At 49.4% G+C, this 24163-nt stretch overlaps 1 protein-coding gene across 1 annotated transcript in view; it reads right to left on the reverse strand.

The window, feature by feature from the left end:
* LOC119382196 (facilitated trehalose transporter Tret1) overlaps window positions 1-20006 on the reverse strand; it is a 33977-nt gene extending 13971 nt beyond the window's left edge. The window contains exons 1-4 of the mRNA XM_049413040.1: window positions 19797-20006; window positions 18530-18791; window positions 15624-15797; window positions 7008-7253 (exon numbers count right to left, since the gene is read on the reverse strand). Coding sequence (XP_049268997.1) covers window positions 7008-7253; window positions 15624-15797; window positions 18530-18791; window positions 19797-19996 — 882 coding nt within the window. The 5' untranslated portion in view covers window positions 19997-20006. The remainder of the gene's footprint in view (window positions 1-7007; window positions 7254-15623; window positions 15798-18529; window positions 18792-19796) is intronic.
* Window positions 20007-24163: the final 4157 nt, after the last annotated feature.

Here is a 24163-nt window from a genome sequence, read left to right on the forward strand (position 1 = left end):
CGTTCTGATCGACGGCCACAACGTCACCGCTCTTGTCGATACCGGAGCCGACTATTCCGTCATGAGTGGGCCGTTCGCAGCAAAGTTGAAGAAAGTTAGGACTGCTTGGGAAGGCCCCGAGATCCGGACCGCTGAAGGCCATCTAATAACGCCGATTGGTGTCTGCACGGCGAGAGTCACTATCAACAACCGGACTTATCTTGCGAAATTTGTAATCCTACAAAACTGCTCCAGGGATGTGATACTTGGAATGGACTTTCTAAGTGACCACGGCGCCGTCATCGACTTAAGAACCAAGTCGATAACCCTATCGTCGGAGAAAGCGACACCGCCGGATACGAACCCATCTCAACATGCCCTGAACGTGCTCGAGGATCAAGCCACCATTCCTCCTAGATCCAGCACGGCTGAATGCATCGAAGGTGTCATCGAGAGCGATCAAGGTTTGCTGCTAGACCGTGACATTTGCGTCGCAAGAGGCATTGCTCGGCTGTATGAAGGGAAAGGAAGCGTGATGCTAACGAATTTCAGCCAAGAATACAGACACCTGAGCAGGGGCACGACGATTGCGTACATCGAAGAAATCTTAGCTGTCAGCGATGCGTTTGCCTTTTCAGATTCTGACGAAGCTACAACGACAACCGCAATGCGTGAGCCATCCTTCAACGTAAATCCAAGCCTTCCCGCCCGCCAACACCAACAGCTCCGATGCCTTCTGAAGAAATACAAGGACTGTTTCTCGTCGTCCTCACGGGTCCGGCAAACGCCCCTTGCTAAACACCGTATCATAACGGAAGAAAATGCTCGACCACTCCGTCAGAGTCCCTACCAGGTTTCGATGCGAGAAAGAGACGCCGTTAAGAAGCAAGTCGACGAAATGCTACGCGACGACATCATCCAGCCGTCCAAGAGTCCGTCGGCGTCTCCCGTAGTGTTAGTGAGGAAGAAGGATGGAACCCTACGTTTCTGCGTCGATTATCGTCGCCTGAACAAAATCACGAAGAAGGACGTGTACCCTCTACCACGGATAGACGACGCCCAGGATCGACTCCACAACGCGAAGTACTTTTCGTTGATGGACCTCAAGACCGGCTACTGGCAAATCGAAGTCGACGAGAGAGACCGAGAAAAGACGGCCTTTATAACACCAGACGGCCTCTTCGAGTTCAAGGTCATGCCCTTCGGTCTTTGTTCGGCACCTGTGACATTCCAACGTGTTATGGACACAGTGCTGGCTGGCTTGAAGTGGCAGACGTGCCTCGTGTACTTGGACGACGTCGTTGTGTTTGCCTCAAGCTTCCACGAACACCTCCGGCGCCTTGAAGTTGTACTTGAAACAATCAAGACCTCCGGCCTCAAGTTGAAGCCTGAAAAGTGCCGCTTCGCGTACGAGGAGCTCTTGTTTTTGGGTCACGTTATCAGCAGGGATGGTGTTCGCCCAGACCCGCGGAAAACAGCTGCCATCGCTGCCTTCCCGCCACCCAGCGACACCAAATCCGTGCGCCGTTTTCTCGGCTTGTGCGCCTACTACAGGCGCTTCGTCAAGGAATTTTCACGAATCGCCGAGCCGCTAACTCACCTCACGAAGAGCGACGTGTCATTCAAGTGGGAAACGGCGCAAATCGAAGCATTTGAAGAACTGAAACGACGCCTTCAGATGCCTCCGATACTAGCGCATTTCGATGAATACGCCGATACGGAAATCCACACCGACGCAAGCAGCGTAGGACTCGGCGCCGTCCTCGTGCAGAAGACTGCCGGGCAGGAAAGGGTCATCAGTTATGCTAGCCGGTCGCTATCAAAGGCAGAAGCGAACTATTCCACAACGGAAAAGGAGTGCCTAGCGATCATCTGGGCTACATCCAAGTTTCGCCCCTACCTCTACGGCAGGCCCTTCAAAGTTGTGAGCGACCACCACGCATTGTGTTGGCTAGCTAACTTGAAGGACCCTTCAGGTCGGCTCGCACGGTGGAGCCTACGACTTCAAGAATTCGACATTACCGTCGTTTACAAGCCCGGAAAGAAACACTCCGACGCCGACTGCTTGTCTCGTGCCCCCGTCGACCCACCACCGCCCGACGACCACGATGATGACAGCTTCTTGTGAGCCATAAGTACCGACGACTTCGCCGAACAACAGCGAGCCGACCCGGAGCTGAAGAGTCTAGTTGAATACCTGGAGGGCAGGACCATCGTTGTCCCAGAAGTATTCAGGCGAGGGTTGGCATCATTTTCCTTGAAAAACAACGTCCTCGTAAAGAAGAACTTCTCTCCTACCCGAGCCAGCTACCTTGTCGTTGTACCTTCGGGACTGCGACCAGAAATTCTGCGTGCCCTGCACGACGACCCGACGGCTGGACACCTCGGACTTTCCCGCACGCTCGCACGAGTACAGGAAAAGTACTACTGGCCGCGCCTTGCCGCCGACGTCACTCGCTACGTAAGGACGTGCCGATACTGTCAGCGACGAAAGACACCACCCACAAGACCAGCCGGCTTCCTTCAGTCGATCGAGCCTCCTCGGCGACCATTCCAGCAGATCGGGATGGACCTCCTGGGGCCGTTCCCAACGTCGACTTGCGGAAATAAATGGATCGTCGTGGCCACCGACTACTCACCCGCTACGCCGAAACAAAAGCCCTGCCCAAAGGCAGTGCCGTTGAAGTAGCCAAGTTCTTCGTTGAGAGCATCGTCCTTCGACACGGCGCCCCAGAGGTTCTCATCACCGACAGAGGTACGGCGTTTACGGCTGACCTAACTCAGCGATCTTGGAATACAGCCACACAAGCCACCGCCGGACCACCGCGTACCACCCACAGACCAACGGCCTCACCGAGCGTCTAAATAAGACCATCGCCGACATGCTGGCCATGTACGTCGACGTCGAACACAAGACGTGGGATGCCATCCTTCCGTGTACGTGACCTTCGTGTACAACACGGCCGTACAGGAAACGACGCAGATGACGCCATACAAGTTGGTCTACGGACGGAGCCCGGCAACGACGCTCGACGCCATGTTACCAAACGTGACCGACGAGGAAAACATCGACGTGACCACCTACCTACAGCGCGCCGAAGAAGCACGACAGCTCGCCCGCCTACGGATTAAGAACCAGCAGACGACTGACAGCCGCCACTACAACCTTCGACGACGTCACATGGAATACCAACCCGGTGACCGTGTGTGGGTATGGACGCCAATACGCTGACGGGCACTTAGTGAGAAGCTTCTTCGACGATACTTCGGACCGTACAGGGTACTTCGACGCCTCGGCGCACTCGACTACGAGGTTGTCCCTGACGGCATTACGAACTCTCAGCGGCGCCGTGCACGACCTGAAGTCGTCCATGTCGTGCGCCTCAAGCCGTATTACGCGCGTTAGTGATGTGAAGGCTGTACTTTTGCTTTATTATTGTACTTTCTTTTTTTTTGCTATTTATTGTTGCATGCATTGACCATAAGCCCCCCCCCCCCCCATGTTCTGTTTTAAGCATCGGGACGATGCTTTTTCAGAGGGGGCATTGCCACGTGCGTTCCTTATTATCACTCTTGTTTCACAAGATTTATCACTATTGTGCAAACGGAATACTCTTGTATTCCGTTTTCGCCCACAAAGACTGCCAGCGACGCTCAGCGCGAACCGCGCCTCAGTGTTCGAGAAGCTTCACGAGATTAGTAGATCGTTTTGTTAAGATTGCGCGCAAGACGCGAACGCTGGAGCTTATTCTAGAACATGCGCAACAAGCAGCGATATCGCTGGAAAGTTCGATAGCGCCTCTATAAAAGCCGACGCGCCTCACCACTTGTGAGTTGATCGACGGACGACGCCCTGTTCGCCGCTATCATTGTACAGCGTGTATTGCTGTAGTGCTAGTTCTTATTTTCCGGCCACAAGTTCGGCCAAATAAACAGTTTCACCCTGCAAAGGCCGGCTGCTGTCTTCGTCGACGTCACGACCACGTGACAATATCGTGGTTTTGGGACGTTAAACGCCAGATATTCTTATTATTATTATTATTTATTGTGCTCATTGCTTTCGCATGCCAAGGAGGCGTGCATAACCACGCCTGCGTGGTTATGCACAGATGCGAGCGAAAGCCTGCGATCAGCGGACAGATGTGTGCGACGATCTTAGAGTTACTGTATATGCTACCTTTGGGTAGCATTTTTCCATGGGGTCCTGATGCCTCCGAAGGCAGTAGTCGGCGTGTCCAAGATGAAACCCTTTATTTGGGCAGAACTTGTGGCCGTGAAACGGAAGGCCAAACTACACCAATACACACTGTACACTGATGGCGGCGAATAGAGCGTGGGCTGTCGATATAAGTGATTATCGCTGGGACGCGCCGTCTTTTATACATCACGCATCGAACTTTGCACCCTTATCACTGGTGGTCGCGCAAACTGTGGAGTAATCTTGGCTATTCGCGTCGCGCGCGATCTTGACATAATGATGTACTACAATCGCGAAGCTTCTCAAATCCTGCGGCGCGGTCTGCGCTGAGCGTTCCTAACCGTCTTTGCAGGTCAACCCTGAATACATCAACAACAGACACTCGCGGCAATATACAGTAACTCTAGATCTTCTTAGAGTTACTGTATATGCTACCTTTACAGAGCAGAGTTGCGCATAGGTCTGGCTAGCCACCACGGCTATGTCTCGAAGACGCACTCCGTTTTTGCAAGCAACATGCCCACCGGGCCACTGAGCGACATGTTTGGCGTGTCGAAGACCGGTGATTAACCTTACTGTGAACGACTAGTGTCAATCCAATTCGCTGCAGCGGCGCCATCGAGAAATACGAAAATTGGCCCGAGCGTAAGCTTCTCTGTAACGCATGGTTCTAGCGGCGTTTGGAAGACAGATTCGCAACTCTGCTACCTAAAAGTAGCATATACAGTAACTCTAGATCTACTGAAGAAAGCTCCATCTACAGTACGGCTCCGTAACTCTTTCCTCCGTGTTCGCGGCGCACGCTGACCAAAGAAATCAAAAGAAAAATAAAAGGGGAGGGATAAGGGAGTGCAAAGCCAAGGGCAAACGCTGCATGCGGATTATGTTCTTCGGCGCACACTGTCTTGCGATCGAAGTTTGCAAGAGATGGAATCTTTGCGCCGATAGAGTCTCGTGTGGCGGCACTGATTTACCGTGGACGCATACAGCAGCGTCTGTGACACTGCTATACACACATTTATATACGTAAATCATTGCTGTCGTCCAGCTGAAACACCGGCAAGCTAATGTTGATCAATCATGCTCTCTCGCGCGTGTGCGTTGTCGGCCGTCTCTTAAAATGCATATATCGTGTTGTGAAGGTCTAGCAACTAAAGTGCACGGAGAAATAAGAACTGAGGTTGAAGAGCGCTTTTTCGCGCGCCGATCCTTTACGAACCGAAGCACAGTGCCGATGAAGTTTAATGTTTGACGGAAGCCCGTCTGGTCGAAATGATGCATGGTGATGTGGACGACATTTCTTGCATCATACACCGAGAAGCGGTTCAGGCGTTCACTTCACACCTGAACAGCATGGAAGCAGCAGTTCAATTCACGGTGGAGGAAGAAGGCGAAGGCAAGCTCCCGTTCCTTGATATGCTCATTGAAAGGAAAGGGCCCACTTTGGCGTTTGGCGTGTTCAGGAAGACGACCCACACAGGGCGTTACTTGCATTTTGATAGCATGCAACCTGCTTCTCACAAAATTGCAGTGGTTTCTATGCTTCTACGACGCGCGCACAAACCCTGCACAAGACAAGAAGACTAAGCAGCCGATGTACGCTTAGTGCGGCGGGAATTGTCAGCCTGTGGCTATCTGAATTCCTTCTTGAACGCTGTCGAACGACAAATGGCATGTCCACAATTGCCCTGTGCTGCCTCTGGTAAAGAGCGCGCGGGGATACGGTATATCCCTTCCATAAGCGAAACCCTAAGCCATGTTCTGCGTTCCTACAACGTCCAAGTGGCACATGTTCCCGACCAGAAACTGCGACAATCACTCGTAAATGTGAAGGACAGACTACCCAAAGTGAATTTCCCCGGTGTGGTACGCTGTCCCATGCGCGGATTGTGACGACGTATATATTGGTGAAACTGGTGACTTTGAACGGCGTCTCAAGCAGCACAATTATGACGCGAAGAAAGGAAATGTGAAATCCAGTGCTTTGGCTGAGCATGCGCCAGGTGGATACACAATCTACTGGGGGAGGGCACGTGTTCTGGCTAGAGAAAAGGACTGTCACGGTGTCTTCATCTTGAGTCGCTCGTGATATAGACCACACCGCGCACTCTCAACAGGAGCGATGGTAATCTGCCCTCATTGTAGGCGCGCTGCCTGCGTTATATATTCAAGCGTACATAAGGCGAACTGCTTGACATGTTTTTCATTTAACTTGTGAACAAGGCTCCTGTGTGGGAGCCGAAACGTCTTTTTCTGTGCGTTTTAATTTTCACTTTGGTCGGCGCAATGCCTCGGGGTTTTTTTACCTGCACCATAGTGCCGATGTTGTTCGCGAAGCAAGTTCGCGTCGGTACATTATTTTTCTTCGTTCGGGTAACTGATAAATTCGAATAAAAATAGTGTTACCTTGTTCCCGGTCTTGTCAGGTCTCCCTCGTTGCCTGAACAGCGCACGACGCATTTTGAGGTGATCGCAGAACGAATGTGCGACTTGTTTCGTTTTCGCGACCAACAAAACATCGCGGATTGAGCTTATGGGATTGGCGACAGATGGCGCTGTACACTTTGAATATTCCCTATTGTCATGTGTCGTCATAAGAGAAATCGAAAACATCTATAGATTATTCAACATGTTTTTCTTCGCACATAATGAAAAGGCCCCGTGCTTTAAGCGCGGGCATAAGATTTCCGCGAAGAAATCATTCCGGAGTTCCCGTTTCTACGAATTCTAAGCAAACCTTCGAGAAGCTGGCCATCGAGAGTAAGGATAGCTGTCCGCGCAAGCAAGGTGATTTCGCTGGTGGCCACGTAAAAGTCACGCGCACTCCCACCTGCAGTGTGGCGATGAGGATAGAGCAGTCCGCTTCATGGATGCGCAAACCGGCGTCGGCGAACACGCTGAATGTGTAGAATATGATCATGTTGATTCCTGAGAACTGCTGAAGGAAGTTGACTTGCGCGGCCAGCAGTACGTGAGCAGGTGGGATCGGTGCTGTCACGTACACCATCTCGATGGCCATGCATTCCTCGTCGGCGCGGGCTCCTCGAAGCTGGAACAGGCACTCGAGACCGTCGGCCTGCGTGTTTATCGATCGTAAAGTGCCTCACAGAGCGGTAACCGAAAGCAGTCGTCACAGCTAAACCGCAATGTGTCACGTAGCCGCGACATAATGCGAAGCTCACTTATTTGACACTTACAGCGTAAATAAAAGCGACGAAAGACTGAGTTATATTCCCGCTTACTATCTACTTACTCGCTTCTTCGACATGCAACTGCAGCCATTTGGACGGCGATAGTAATACTCCGGGTCAGGTGTAGTTGTACGAAGGTAAGAAAACAGCAGGATCTCTGAAACGCGAGCGCACACTGGCACATGCTCCGCCGGAGACCCCAACAGGATCACGGCCGAGCATGGGCATGTGCGCGCGCGTTTAAGTGGCAGTTCCTCTCGTGCTCATAACAATTCTGATGAGCGCAAGTTCGGTAGACCTAAAGCTTGAACCAGCGACAAAGGACGCAGAGCTTTGCGCTACACCGTAGAGAACTTACGTAGCTCCGCTCCGTAAGAAAGAGACGGAAACAACACAGGCGATCGGTTGGTGCCGTCTATTTCTAGTATCCGTGTTTGTGTGCGCGCCATATTCTCTTCAAAATGAACAAGTACCCTCTAGCCTAATCATCCGTGCTACTGCAGGTCTCTCTTTTTCGTCGCTCGTGTGGAATAATCTATGCATTCTAACGTCGGCTGTCGCATGTGCAATGTAGTTTGTTGAACACTGAGGCGAATAGTGAATGTTGCAGGTTGAGGGCTACCATGTGGACCCAGATGAGGGGACAACTGCATTGACAAGACAAGTGAGAAAGGGTTAAAAGAAAGAAAGCTTAGCCAGTAATCCGATGATTTGGGACTAGTAGCTGGGGCTTTCAGGCTGTGATTTCTCTGCGCTTTATAATAAGGGACTATGAAATGGCAGCAGTACACATGCTCCAGATTATGGATGGCAATATATTACTCCCAAAAAATAATTGAAGTACATCACTAATGACTACTCTGGAATTTTTTAATGCCATATTATACCGGATAGCAAAGAAACTCTCTCTATCAGAACAACGGGACGTCGAGCTGAGCCAATCAATGCGAACACGACTTCATCGTATTTTTTCCCACTTCCTTCTTCTCTTCTGTGTTCCACTGTGGCACATACAAGTCGGTCTGCAATGAAACCGCATAGCACAATCTCATCCCATGCTCGTGGCAATAGGTAATGAATTACGATAGAAGCGATAGCTGGCCGAAAGTAATTACATTACAAAATATTACTTTAGAAGGCAATTCAATTACTTTCAAATTGCTTGAACAATAGTTGATTCGTTATGCACTAATTTAGTATGTACTTGCTGCACATATAGATTGAAATCTCATAGATCTTTGCTCAACTTCGTACACTTGAGGCCTGGCACTAAGATTTACCTGTCTTTGTTACTTTTCCTTTTTTTCTTGGTCAATATTTTATGTTGAAGAGCTTCAATGCTTTACCCTGCTTCAATCTGTGCAGCACAGTTGCGATGGTTCCACAGTTGCACATTTCAAAGGGGTCAGTCGGAGTGGAGGGTGGTATATCAATAACTTGGAGGACGCTTGAGCTTCGCTTTCAAGAGTAGAACGCGATGGCGTGATCGGACCGGGTTCGTATCGCCTTCCCAATCGCTAGCCTGCCCGACTTCTCGTTGGACACCTAAACCGTGCCGCAAGGAAAGTCAAAGTGTGGACGCCCTCCGGCTCCCATATCCATGCATGTTGCTCGACGAAGCATGGCGTGGCGATGCCGTTTAAAGCAGAGTTCTTCAATCTTCAGTTCCTCAGTTGTGAATCTGCGTTCCGAAACCCGGACATGCCAATGCCCTATTCCGTGGGGGGGGGGGGGGGGGGGGGCTTGCAGATTGTCGCGCCATCTGGACGCAGCAATACAAAACACAAACACGCCGCTGCTCTATGCGCTGCCGTGTTGCCTGGCACTATGCAGCGGCGCTAACGGTTGCGGAACGGTAAATGTAGTTTTCCTAGTTTGCTTTTGGTAAACAGACGCATGAGGCTACATTCAGCGGGCCCTCGCAATTTCGGTCAATGGCGAGTTCGGGTTTTGATACAGCAGGCCTACGGGTAGTTTCGCAACTGGTAGGATTGAAGAACTCTTGTTTAAAGCGCGCCCGTGAGTCCTTTGCGCCATCTAGCCGGTGATATTCAAGCCCCTGCCATGCTGAAGCACCTCCGAGATGTGCGTACCACCAAAGGTAAATGGTGTGTATAAATAGCTCCCCGTGAGTATCCTAGAGCAGCGCATCCTAGGGGAGGCGTTGGCTATAGAGGATGTATGCGTGGTGGCCGAGCGGCTAAACGTATCGGGCCACGGAGCGTGGGGTCGCAGGTTCGGATCCCGCTTCAACGGAAATTTTCGATTATTTCTTCATTTGCATGTTTCTCTTTTTTTAGCTCATGGACAACGCTGTATTGTGGATCGCCTGGCATAGATGCTTCGCCTAAACGACAAGAAAGCTTTACGATGCTAGAGGAGTACGTCAAAAACGGCAGGAAAATGTGCGGCACGCGCACGAGGGGCGCCTCCCCCCTCGTATCGTCTGAAAGGGGGCGCCAAGTCTGCCCCATACCAGTCCGTACCTGTCCGTCATTCCTGTCGTACCTTTGCCGTCATTCTTTAATGTGAAAGTTTAGGACATGCAGGTTTTTGACATTAGTGACGATCGAGGAGCGCTGCCACTGATGCTGCATTCCAAGATCTGGCTAGAACCCATTTTCATTCCCCGAAAGCCGGGGACCGAAGGCAGGCCTCCGTGGGAAGCGCGTCATTGCTTCATTTACATTTCTGCCTCCACTGTGAAGCTTGTATTTTCTGTTTTTCGAACTCGACTAACTGAGGGGGTGGGAGGGAGTGCTGCGGTGAGATTTCCCCCCACCACCCCCTCCCCACTGGGGAACTCTGCGCATGCTTATGCACGCAGACACGCACACCTCGCAAAGAAAACTGCATCCAGTTTTCAAGCGCTAACACGCGGATTCAGATCTATGAACAATGCAATGATAGCAGTTTATCCTTATCTGTAGAGTGGCTTTCAGTGCTGCTGCTTATTAAAATAAGCGTTAACAAATGTAGTGCTTTCGCCCTGATGACTACGTCTCCACATGGCTGTTGTCAGATAGGCGCTATACGATTGACGCCCGTGCGCCAGTTCAAAAAGTCACAGTTTCGCCGCAAGGGCGAAGCAATGAATGCGATAGCAAGAAATCAATGTTATACGAAGTGAGGCTCGCCAATGGATACTGTCAGTTTGAACAGCGCTCCTGTTGCAAAGGCGGCCGAAGCAGCGAAGGAAGCTAGCGTGCTTCAAGTGTCGAGCTGTGACACTTGATAGTTCGCGCTCATCTTCTGTTTGTTCGTTTGGCGGCGTCCCTTCAGCTCGAGTGACTTTCGTACGCTCCGTAACATGAGCGCGGACATCATGGTGAAAGCTTGAAACATTCCTCTTCCCCTCACCACGAGAAAACCGCGCGAGCAGACAGCGGAAGGGCAAGGTTCTCCCTGCGCAAATATAAGAAGAAGCGAGCGAGCTCGCCGACGACTTTTAAATGAACCCGTCGCGCTCCTAGAGCCATCTCGCTGGTAATGAAGAAACGCTTATCATCGTCTGCCGTCTCTGAGTCCGTCCAGCAATAAAGGGTGTGTATATAACGCTCGCCGTTAGCTACGTGGAGGATCTGCGTTTTGTGGCGTAGTGGATAGCGCCACTCGCTGCGAAGCAAGAAGTCCCTGGTTCGATTCCGCGCTTCGGAAGCGTTTTTCTAAATTATTTTTCTTTGGGGCTTTTATATATATATATACATATACATATACGGTGCATGACGGCGGCGACGGCGACGGCAAAATCCAGCCGAGACTGTCCATATAATTGCTATCGCAATAAAAGTATGAGAGTGGAACCGTGTAGGAACTTCTGGAAGATCTTCGAACGAAGACTGAATGTGTGGACGTGCTTCTAGTAAGTGACCCTTACACTTACAAGGTTTGTTGACCGTCACTTCTTATTTGAAATAAAAGATGGCCTCATAAGCAGTTTCGAATTCTGGAGCAAAAATTATTTTCGTTTTGGAGCGTCAATCATGTAACTCTCAAAGACACGCACGCTCAGGAGCACAAATAAGCGCACGCATGTACCGTTGCCGCTATGTCACGCTGTGAGGCTTTGCCGAGATTAGCAAGCACACCGCTGTAAATTCTAAGCGCAGATCGCCCAGATTTCAGATGTGGTGCTTTACTTTTAAATTTCTTGCACAGGTGACGTTCTTGGTTGGCGTCTTAGATTAAGCTGCTGTTTCTTCCAAAGAATTGATAATGCTCTGGTATGTTCAGATTTATTAAGATGAGATGTGTCAATGCATTTTTACACCTGCATTACGAAAGCCTCACTACAGATTAAGCAATCATTACGGAAATTACACCACAGGGGCGTAGCCAGGGGGGGGGGCACACCGGGCCCGTGCCCCCCCCCCCCCGAAATTTCTTTTATACAGAGCTAAAAATGACACTCAATCACATATGCTTGCCCGACCCCCACTTAGATGGAGCAGGTGCACCCTCCACCGAAAAAAAATTCTGGCTACGCCCCTGCAACACCAGTAACGAAAATATGCCCGATTCCTAAAAGCATTAAAGCTCAGCTCCAACGAAAACCCGATGTTGCAAGTGTGCTATAGCAATCTTTATGAAAAGGAACACACCAGCGCGTGGAAAGTAGCCTGGTGATTCACATGTCGCGTAGTGCGCCGGCGAGACGTGAAAAACAACAACGAAAAACATGGCTGATCCCTCCGTCATAGCAATCGGTAGAACACGAAATAAAAAGTGTCTTCACAGAAGTAGTTGATTATTTAGTGTGCACTGATATATGAGAGCTTGTAATATGTTTATTGGTGTTTGGGAGCTACAGCGCCGTTTGAAGTGGATGTACTCACGTCGACGCCTAGTGGCACACTCCATTCCGACGACTAACGCCCATAATCATGATTTAACCGTTTTGGTAGCTGAAGCCGTCAACCTTTATCTGAACACAGCATATCGTGAATCCCGCTCACAGATTATATCAATAAGCACATAATGAACGCTTATACTCGATATGCACTCCTTCAAAGCGCCGTCAATCGGGGAGGAGAGAGGAGAGGTTGAGGAAAGGAAAAGGCGCAACTTCTGCAACCCAGATGGGGAGCACGGCTCAGCGCCTGTAGGGGAAAGGGAGATAAAGATGAGAAGAGGGAGGAGAAGGAGAGGAGGAATGCTGTCCATGACCGAGGACGCACCGGGCGGCTACTACAGCCGGTTGGCCAGTCCAGTGTCCTCAAGGAAGCGAAGAACCGCCTTGAAAACCAGGGTGTGGTGCTATGCAGGGAATAGGAGGTCCCTCTGTGGAGCCGCGGGAATACCCTGGCGACGGAGTGCGGCCAGCAAGGCAGCTCGCTGTGCTTGAATCGTTGGGCACACACACAACAGGTGAGCAATTGTTTCGTCTGCCCCACACGCACTGCACGCAGGTGACGAAGCTCTGCCAAGCCGATGACGTCGTGCCGCAGGCCAGGAGCAGCCGATGCGTAGTCGCAGTAGAAGGGACCGCTCCTCCCTGGAGAGGCCCCTGTCAGGCAGCCGGGTCGGAGGTTCCAGCCTGGCCACACGTTCGTCGGGGTGCCAGCGTAGCAACAGCCGCCTCAAGGTCAGCCTTGAATAGTCTGAGGCGACCACAGCACGGCAGACAGTGACGGTGGAGGGATGCGCCACCTTCGCCAGTGCGTCTGCTTGCTCATTTCCCTGAATACCTACATGAGTTGGGACCCAATGCAGGAAGACATCGACGCCACTGGCGAGGAGGGCATGCAGCTTGGTGACCAGAAGTCGATCAATCGGGGAGAGCAACGGCCAGGTGTGCGCTCCCGAGCAGTAGGGTAACTTAAGCCTGTGCTCATGCATATGCTACCATGCGGCGCTCCAACAGCACTGGAGGCAGATATTCATAGCTTGAGCCGCGAACGCGCGACGGCATTGTACGTCCCGCTGGCCTCTTCCTCGCTCCACCAAGACACGACATTCGCCCGTCGACACCTTTGCCGTTCTGCGGCGCTCATTGCAGCAGTTTTAATAGTAGGTGGTATCGCATTCGAAGCAGTGGGCGGCGGAAGAAACGCCATTGTTGCATGTGGAAGCTGCACTACTCCGACAAGGAACCGTCACGCTCTAACACGATGCGAAAGGCAAAGAACGCAACTGCGTCTAGGGCGATTGCTCCATGCTAGCGCGGCCAGCTTCCTCGCTAGCATCGAGACGCTTTAACTGCGTCGTCGCCGAATCGCTCCATATCGGCGGCGCGCGTTAGTGTCATAACGCAGTGCTTCATTTCACCTTTCAGAGACGGCGACACCGCCTCGCAGACCAAGAGCACCATGTGAGAGAGATCGTGTGAAAGATATAAGGCGCGTTCGTGGAGTGTCGTACATATGCGTAGATGGCGCAATGCGTTAAACGCCCGGCATTAATCGTCGAAGACCGAGTAATCGTGGGTTCAATTCCTGGTGACGGAACTTTTTCTTTCTAGTTTTCAGCACGAAAGTGTGTTATGCCGGCGTCCACCACGGCTCCAGTGACGTATTTCCGTCACGGATATGACGTTGTATAATATGAAGGCTAACACATGGCAAAAAAACAACTAGCAGACAAAGTTGCGTCCCCGGGAGTCGAACTTAAGACCCCTCGCTCCGCAGCGCGAAACGATTCGGCCACAGACGGCATGTTCTTCACCATAATAACGGCGAGCTATTTATATATACCATTTGCCGGTGGCGCTACTCAGAGATTGGTGGTACATCAGCGTGTTTTCGTTATCACTAGCAAGATGGCGCGAAGGGTTCGAAGAGCGTCACTAGAATGGGAAAGACACTAGAACGGGAAAAGTAACGTATTCATTTTCTCTTCGCCGCAGCGCGCTGTCGGCGGCTTTGCTTCGCCACAAAAATGGGCCAGCTCGCTCGCCGCGCTAGTGTCTTCCGGCCGCCGACGCAAGGCGATTGTTTTTATAGCCTGAGAAAAGATAGATAGATAGATAGATAGATAGATAGATAGATAGATAGATAGATAGATAGATAGATAGATAGATAGATAGATAGATAGATAGATAGATACGTTCAAAGTCGCAGAAGTTCGCTAAGAAATGCATCGCATTTAATAAATGCCGACAGCCGAGCGTGTAAATGCCACGCAGTTCGCATTCCCTTATCGCGTTAGTACGAGCACGTGCGCGTGTAGGAAAGTGAAAATTGTCGCTGTTTCTTTCCTAATCAATTAGAAAACAACGGTAGCGCAATCAATTAGTAAAACAAGTGGCACTCCGCGTAAAATCAACACTGCGCCGCCGCAGCTTCAGCCGCGCTGGAAATACGTCAATGAAGTCTTGGTGAACACCGGCATAAAACACTTTCGTGTTAAAAATAAGAAAGTAGCAGAGCCATTTCATTTGTACTTTCGCCATTTACTTTACTTCTAGTTTTCCTAGTTCATAAAGCACAGGCAACCTACTAAAAGAATAACCTAAAAGGACCATCATGTTGCCCGCCATAGCCGCTATTTATCCCGGTTGCTTCCGAAGATCAAACAGTACTACGTTTTTATCCAACATAATTAAAATAGTCCTGTGTGCACGAGCAACGCAAAGGTGCGCTAGGAGACTGGTGGTAAATGATGTTCCTCGTCTGTGGACTAATCGACAGCTTGTAGTCTGATTACACTGCCTGCGTGACGCTCTTGGTGCCTCGAAATGAGAAAATATGCAGGAAAATCCCGGTGTGATGGCTCTTTATTGCGATAGCAATTATATGGACAGTCTCAGCTGGTTATTGCCGTCGGCGTCGCCGCCGTCATGCACCGTATATGCGCAAGTATGTATATATATATATATAAAAATTCGAAAGAAATATATTTCAGAAAAATGCTTCCGAAGCGCGGAATCGAACCAGTGACCTCTCACTCCGCAGCGCGTGACGCTAACCACTACGCCACAAAGCGCAGATCCTTCAAGTAGCTAACGGCGAGCGTTATATACACATTCTTTACCGCTGGCAGGACTCCGAGACGGCAGGCGCTTATAAGCGTTTCTTCTAATATTTGCGCAAGGAGAACCTTGCCCTTCCGCTGTCTGCTCGCGCGGTAGTTGCTGCCGGGGAGTAGATGTTTCGCAAGCGTAGCAGCGCGTCCATCACGGGCCGCTTTTCTTGCTATCGCATTCATTGCTTCGCCCTTGCGGCGAAACTGTGATTTTTTTGTTCTTTTCCTAATTGTCAGAGATGCGTGAAAGGTCCTTTAATCGCCTGAGTGAATAAAAACCGATGTTCGCTGACCTTTCTACCCGACATCAGGTGCCATCGAGGCGACTCCACGCAGAACATGGAGGCGATGCAGAGAAGTGCTGCCGGTGCCATGCATGCGAGGGCGAGATAATCCCAGGTGAGGAAGCGACCCAACACGTAGCAGTACAAGATGCCCACTGTGATGGCCATCTGCAGCATGCCGCCCTGCAACCATAGACCGTGCTGGTCACGCCATTTGTGGTAACTACAAGTACGTCAATTCGGCCATTTGCAACAGCTCAGAAACGTGATGATTCGCTGCAGCTCCAAGAGTTCAATATCTTCGTAGCGTGCTGACTACATGGCTGTGGTTTTCAGGTAATTAGCACTTGTTCGACTTATGACGCACATGCATTGCAAAGAAGTTCGTGTTCTACGCTTTTTGAGCAGGTTGTCTGATAATTGGTTCATTTCCAAGCGATCTCCTGTATCCAAGTAACATCGACAACCGTCCAAGTTGAGCATTGTCTTCAATAGCAGATGACACCGGAAAATAATGGGTAAGATAATTAAGAGCAGCCTAAGCCGTATCTTGCTTTCCTCCAAAAAGTATAACAACAATGTTCGCACGATCTTAATGGTACAATAATAAAGTGGCTGCCTACGCCAGTAATACTTAAACTGTATCACTAACGCTGTCACACAAGTAACCCTCATCATCGAGTATGTTACTTGTATAACATCTATGCGAACCAAGACGCAACCTTGTAAACATTCGGAAGCAAAAAAAAAAAAAAAAAAGCGCTTACGCAACCGCTCTCGCGCCTTCAGCAGACGAAGCCCGAATCTGACAAATCACACGAGGGCAAGAAAACAGTTTGTTTTACGAACCATGATTCTGACATTGCAAACCACTGAATATTTCGCTTCAGTATATTAACTTAAGATGCGCGCCGTAACCTGCCGGTGAATCGAAAAGAGCGCAGCTGCTCCTTCGCAGTTAAGTAACCTCCGTATTCTATGACGTTTAGGTTAAAAGGAATGCTGCTACTTACGCGTAGGGCGTGGTAGCCTGTACGTTGCTTTTCGATTTTACAGTAATAATAATAATATCAGGGGTTTAACGTCCCAAAACCACGATATGATTTACAGGTTACCCTGTTTTCCAGAAAACATGTCCACACAAAACCTAGAGTGTTTAAAGCGAATTCTAGCCGCGGTGGCCCCCATTGCGATGGAGGCGAAATGCTGAAGGCCCGTGTACTTAGATTTAGGTGGACGTTAAAGAACACCAGATGGCCTCTTTAACGTTCTTTGAAAACCCCAACGATTATTATTTAGCAGCTGTAATAAGTAACTTCCGGACATCTTTCACGAAAACTTACCTAAAATCGTACGTACTGAAATATTCGAGCGAGACGAACAGCAGTCACACAGCGAATATTGTGGAGGTAATGCCGTCTGTTACATTTGAAGTGCGGAGCACTTTAGGGGCCCGCACTGTCGTAGCATCTCATCATCTCCGGTCACATCCCGTCTTCGCTTGGCGTCACGCAGGAAAAACCACGTACAGCAGAGGCATCTATAACACAGCCATGTTTAGTATAGTACAGCATGGGGGCGGCAAAGCGAAGGGAGAATGAGGACGAGGGAAAGCAGGAGTGTAGAAGGCGCCACTGAACGCCAGCCCTTGCTTGGCCGTGAAAGCCAGCATCGCTGAAGGGCAGGAGAATCGCTGCTCCGCACGTCCTACAGCTCTCACCTTGAGTGCAACTACATAATTTCTTTAATTCCTAGGAGCGCTCACTTGGAAGGGGAAATATTAGGCAAACAGCCTTTCTTTAGTTAATTGTTTCACATTGGAATATGTACCAGTGTACCCCGCCAAGGTTCTTCCCAAAGATCTGCTCAGGTGGACATATTGAAAGGGGCGGGGAGGGAATAATAAGTTAACTATTTCAAGTTTTCAAGTTTCCGGTTTTCGACACCCATCCCCACTTCATTTCTGGTCGCGTATTTATGGCATCTACATATGTATGACGCACGTAAAACATATGAACCAAGGGCTCTTGCGTTATATCGCAGGTCACCTTTCAAATATAGCACCATCTGTTAAAACTCGTTTTTTTTACATAACCAAGTGGCTGGAGGCTCGATTCGCTGGCGTTGCGCGTGTACAATTGCTATTTATTGTTCCTGAGCTGCGAATTTCAGAAGGGTCAATCGGAGCGGTGTGCGGTCTGTCGAAAGCGGTGAGCGGTGAAGTGGAGCGGTGAGCGGTATTTACACCGCCGCCCATCGTCTCCCATCACATGCAACGATATTTGCGAAAACAAAACTCACACTGTCACTTATGCCTCAGACGACTTGACGGCGAAAACCATCTTCTTTTTTGTCTCAGTCGATGTATTGATCCTCCGGAAGCTTTCTGCACCTATCGTGATGTAGAAAGCTTGAACAAGAAAACCTGCGCTGCCTACATGATTGGTGGCATTGCAGCCTTTCTGCACCTCTTAGCAGAGCTTGTTGCTGGGCTGGTTGGTACACAATATAGAGAGAGACCTAGACGCCTAAGTATGACCAGCAGATCATGATCACGGAGGCACTGCAAAATCAGGTGGAGCTTTGCATTGCCTCCGTGATCGGCCCACCTTTGGCCAGGCGAAGATAGTCACGCGATGACGTCATGATAATGACGCCACATGACGTGACTTGAATAACATAACGCGAAATTGCACACAGCTATGTATATGTGAATTCAACTGAGCGCTGATATACTGCTATACTAAGCGATTTAATTGAACATCTGTGCCACTGCGCAGGTTTAGCGCAAGCTGGCGGAATGGGAGCAGCACTTCCGCCACGGAATTCATTGATCAAACCCTTTCAGGATTTTACTTTAGTGCGTTGGTGTCCCTGTAAAGAGCTAACAGAGTGACAGTAATACGTGTACTCACCATGGTTCCGCGGTTGTGTGGCAGCGTGATCTCGGAGATATAACAAGGAGACACGAGTGATACGAGGCCCATGGCGAAACCGGTGAGGAGGCGGCCGGAGTAGATGTGAAAGGTGTTTCCGCGCGAGAGGTAGATCACCATCCATCCGCTCATGAAGCCGAGGGAGATGACCGTCAGCATGCTCTTGCGGCCCAGGGCCTGCGACACGCCGCCGCTGATCGCAGCTCCCAGGACGGCACCGATGGTCATCAGAGGGTCGTACCTGCTCATGACGTGTCAGACACGCAGTGCGGTGATTTCCGCCCGGAAGGGAAACCACATTGATAACGATGCTGATGTGCTAACTTATAGACAGTACACGTACAGTACTCACGGACTGAAATGCGACAATTTAGGGATAAGTAATGCCCATACTTTTATCTTCCACCGCCTTCAGTGCGTGCGATATCGGGGTATTTTCTACTTGAACGTTTGATCAGAGCCAGTTTTATCTCTAGCGACAGGTCTCACAATGACATGACGCTTGAGCAATTGCGTATGCCAGTCGTTATATTCAAATTTTGACGCCAGAATATATTATGGCGTCACATCTTTTGCAACATGTGGCGTCATGATGACGTCATGTGGTGAAGTCATCACGTGATGATTTTTGCATCACTTGTGTTGATGCCGACGGCACCGGACGACGACGGTCAATTTTCGCCTTTGATGAGGCGTCTAAGGCTTTCGCCTTAAATATATTGGCTATGATGCAACGACCGAGCTGCCTTGTGAGTTCCGCGCGGTAATTCCCAAAGCGCAACAATGCTCCTGCTCCTATCCCCCCTTTCGAACTCCCAGCGACGGCTCCCTTCAAGGGCGGGAATACGATGTGGTTTCGATTCTAGTGGCGACGGCCGCATTTCAGTGCGTGCGAAAAGTGCAAACCTTCGGGTATTTAGGTTATATACACGTTATAGAAGCAAAGCGGTCGCAATCAGCCCAAAGTTCGTAATGGGGATGTTCCTCATAACCACGTAGCAGTTCAGGCGTGCGAAACGCCGCAATGTGTTCTTAGTATGTTGTAACGGAGGCCAATATCGAAGGCTACATTTGACACCGCAAGCGTTGGACGCGATTGCATAAGCCGGAACGAAGTCATGGCCACTGCACACGGGACGCCTTTGTATAAAAGAGGACAAACAGCCACTTTGTGTCGTCATCGCCGCTTTGTGCATGGGAGAATAATACGGCCTTCTTACAACGCCGAGAGGCGCCGCCGTCTCACCAGTCGTTCGTGCTGACGTCAAACCCATGCACCCCGTCCTTGAAGGTGTGCTCCAGGCTGTGCTTGGAGGGGGACGAGTAGCCCAGCGTGCTGCCCATGCACAGCGATCCCAGCCAGCTGCCTATCAGGGTCATCAGCAGGGGACGGGGCATCGGTGGACGCTGGTCCTCGTCCAAACGCTCACCGCTGTGTTGGGACATGTCGAGTGGGCTGCAGACAGCTGGCCTTTGAGAAGAGAAAACGACGCCCCTCGCTCAGCTGTAGTGTAGTCAGCCGTACTACTTGAGATTCCTGCGTTTAGGAATGCCTGTTTCCGGTGAGGAACGCAAATTTGTCCAGGATACGCGAACGGTAGCCTCACCAAAAGAAAACCGTCTTCTTTCTCAACGCACATGCGTTCGCGTGACCCGTATATTCAGCCATGGATGATGATGAAATTATTGCGTTGCCTAATTAGTCGTAGCCTGAAAACATTGGTATTACCGATGGCATTCAGTAGGAATAGAAAATTTACTTATTAAAATACTGCAAAACAAAAAATAAAGGTTCTTTTTTTATCCTGAGTTTTTAATGTCGGTGACATATAATTGCTCGCAACACCTGCGGTCGGTACCATGATGATATGGTGGCTAGGGGGAGCCAGCGTAATAATTATGGTACGAAAATTCGCATGTCATCCCCGATAGGCATCTCCAAAGAATTTTCAGTTTTCGCGAAATCGTCGGAGTGAAAGAGGGAAAGAAACGGTTGAACATTGGAAATGCGTTTTCTTTTGTAAAACTGTGGTTCTAGCCAGCAGTTTATTAAAGTAAAGTGCGATTCTATTGTTCCCCTGAATACGTCACCCAAAGTATCGCATATTTATTGTCCAATGATGTCTCGTCAACTCGCAGCAGACATGGAATCCATGATTATTTAACTGTAGTAGCAATTCTAATACAGTTTGAGCCGTTTACTGACAGCGGAATTCTCGAATGGCGTCTCTGAAGGTTCATGCGCGCCTGTTTCAAAGCCACGCGCGTGCGGTATGACTGCCTCCGTCTCTAGGCACACAAGGGTCTATTATCTCCGCCAGGATACGAGAGCTTGTTGTTATGTAAGAAGCGAATGAGAATGATGTTCCTCTTATAACGTCACCTATACGCAAGTAGATTTTATTACTATTATTTTATTTTCAGTTTTGCTACAAAGTCGAGAGACTTGGTACCTTCGGGCTACATAAAGTCTGCCCGCGATGAGGCTTTGATATAGTCGGAGTCTAGTGACGGAAGCACTGATTACGCCGTCTTTTGATAAGGTAAATGAAGGTGTTTTGAAAAAATAATTTAAAGTGTGACGTTAGACTTGTGTCCACATATCTCTGTTTCCTAAAAGACGTTCAGTCTTAACCAATGTTCATCGTGCGAACGTAGCTACACTACCTCTTTAAGAAAAAAAATCTTCACGCACACTCGCGCGCTGCTTTCTGCATATGTGAGATTTCCACGGTATAGCGCCCGTGGCAGTCCAAAACAGTAACCGGTACGTTTGTTTAGCTTGGAAAGTACAGTGACTGCTTGTCCTTCGCGTGGAATTAAATCCGATCCGCGCCTTAGACATCGAACAACGTGCCTTCGGGTGTGTTAAATATTTTTGACGTTAAAGGTATCTGAAAGGCTTGATAAGGCGTTTATTTGACGGCACTGAGCGACAATAGGCAATGCGGTCATTCCACGCCCAAGCGTCCCAGCCATCTCGGCGACCATCCCAAATGTGATCGAAAAACATTGTGCTGATTTCTTGCGTCGAAAACAGTAAATTTCTGGAATATTTCGGAGCGAAAACAATTTTTCGTCACGTGGGAGCCTTCCGAATTTCGCAGAATGTAGTCTGGCTGACGTTTGTTGAAAAAATTTCTGAGAGTATCGTACTTTTGTTTCAGTGCCATATTTGGTGATGGCGACACGTCCGCAAATGCGCGCGATGCTCCGCCCCCTCCGCCGCGCAGGCAGCCAGGCGAGCCGTGCGGTCTCAACAGTTACGCGCACTCCCTGCCTTGGCAGCGTTGAAACTCCGCTTCGCCGCTTTGGGCGCTCCGCCTTCGATCTGAACGAGCCTTAATGGTGTTGACATTGCCCGTACGTCCTATGTTGTATGCAGTGGCATAGCCAGAAATTTTTTTCGTGGGGGATATATATATATATATATATATATATATATATATATATATATATATATATATATATATATATATATATATATATATATATATATATATATACCGGTGCGCATCGGCACCAATTCTGTGCCAGCGAGTGTCAACACGATGACGTTCGTGCGTTGCGCGCTTGGTCTTTTTCTGTGCTTAAGCTGTCTTGCATTCGTGACCCTTTTGCCAGGCGCCGGGCCGCAACACTTCAGAAGAACCGGCCTGTCGCATTTGACTGCGTCAAGGGGAAATAATGGAGGCGAAATTACGGATGAAGCGCCGAAAATATGAACACACAACGATGCAGCTTCGGAGCTCCTTTAGAGTGCTGGGCTTGGGGTATTCGGCAACCGCTCGAAGTTTGGCAGGATCTGGTGAAATTCCTTATTTCTGGACGACGTGGCCTAGGACGGTAAGCTGACGGGCGCCAAAATGACATTTTTGTAAGTTTAACGGCAAGCCAACAGTAGTGAGGCACTCGAGAACTTGTTCAAGGCGAGCGATATGAGATGGAAAATCTGCAGAAAAGACCACTATATCGTCTAAGTAGCATAGACAGGTCTGCCATTTGAGTCCTCTGAGAATAGTGTCCATCATCCTCTCGAAGGTTGCAGGCGCGTTGCAAAGGCCGAAGGCATTACATTAAAGTGGTATAAACCGTCAGGGGTGACAAAAGCTGTTTTTGGACTGTGGGCATCAGCCATCAGCACTTACCAGAAGCCTGAACGCAGATCCAGGGAAGAGAAATCTTCGGCTCCTTGGAGGCAATCCAGAGCATCGTCGATTTGTGGTAGGGGATAAACATCCTTTGGTGCAATGTTGTTTAGCCGGCAGTAGTCGACGCAAACTCTGATCGAACCATGCTTTTTTCGCTCCAGCACGACAAGAGAAGCCCACGGACTGTTGGATTCATGAATCACGCCGCATTGCAGCGTATCATCTACCTGATCGCTAGTAACGCGACGGTCGGCCTGCGATTCTCGGAAGGGACGCTGTCGCAGTGGAGCGTGGTGACCAGCGTCGATACGATGAACAACCGCAGACGTGCGCTCCAGTGATGATTGGCCGACGTCGAATGAACCACGAAAGCGTTCAAGCAGTTGAACAACTGCTTGAACAAGCGCATTTGCGATGGCGACGTCACCGCTTACTTCCTTATTTATGTCATTGACGTAAGGATGAAATGCGCGCGAGACTGCAAAAAAAGCACAGCGTGTACTAGTGGCGCAAGGCTGGAACCATCAGCGGAGCTAATGTTCGACTTAGTTAAGTTTGGCTAGTATTACCAGGCTTTTGCTGAGGGCAAAGTTTTTGCTAGTAGTACTAAGTATATGCCTAGACTTGGCTAAACATGTCACGTGACTATCTGTTACGTGATGTGATTTTAGTCACGTGACTAGCTGTTACGCGTTTTTAAGTGGGAACATGTCGCGTGGCTAGCTGTTACGTGGTCTATTGCGGAGACACGTCAGGCAACCAGCTATTACGCGATGTTGCGTGATTTTAGTCATGTGACAAAATGTTACATGATTTTTAGTTACGTGACTAGATGTTGCGTGATGTTACGTGATTTTTAGTCACGCGAGTAGTTACATGATTCTGGTCACGTAGCTAGTTACGTCATGTTACGGAAATTTAGTCACGTGACTAGCTGTTGCGTGATTTTCGTCACGTGACTACTTATTATGCGATGCTTCACACTAGAGGTGCCAAGCCTGAAGGGAGTGCGGAGCTGGGCAGTCTTATTTGTTTCTCTTTATTTTTCGGTTTCTTTCTTCCTCTCTTTATTTTTCTTTCATCTCTCTGTTTATTCTGTATTTTCTGTCACTGATAATTTTTCTTTTTTCTTTCTCTCTCTATATATTTATTTGTCTTCCTTGCTCTTTCTATCTCTCTCCTTCTTGCCCACCTTTCTTTGTCTCTCTCTATTTATCGCTTCCCCTTTCTTGCTATCTCTTTCTATAACTTTATATCTGTCTCGATCTGACTTTCTCTTTCTGCCTTTTTTCCCTGTCTCTCTCTCTCTTTATATGTGTCTCTAACTTCCTCTTTCTGTCTCGTTTTCCTTTCTTTCTATTTCTCTCTTTATCTATATATGCCATGCTTTGCTCTCTCCCCTCACATCTCTCCTCCTTACCCTCATATCCCTTTCCCACCACCGTGCTACACTATACTATAC

The sequence above is a fragment of the Rhipicephalus sanguineus genome, chromosome 2 (genome assembly GCF_013339695.2).
Source record: "Rhipicephalus sanguineus isolate Rsan-2018 chromosome 2, BIME_Rsan_1.4, whole genome shotgun sequence".
NCBI classification, from domain to species: Eukaryota; Metazoa; Arthropoda; class Arachnida; order Ixodida; family Ixodidae; genus Rhipicephalus; species Rhipicephalus sanguineus.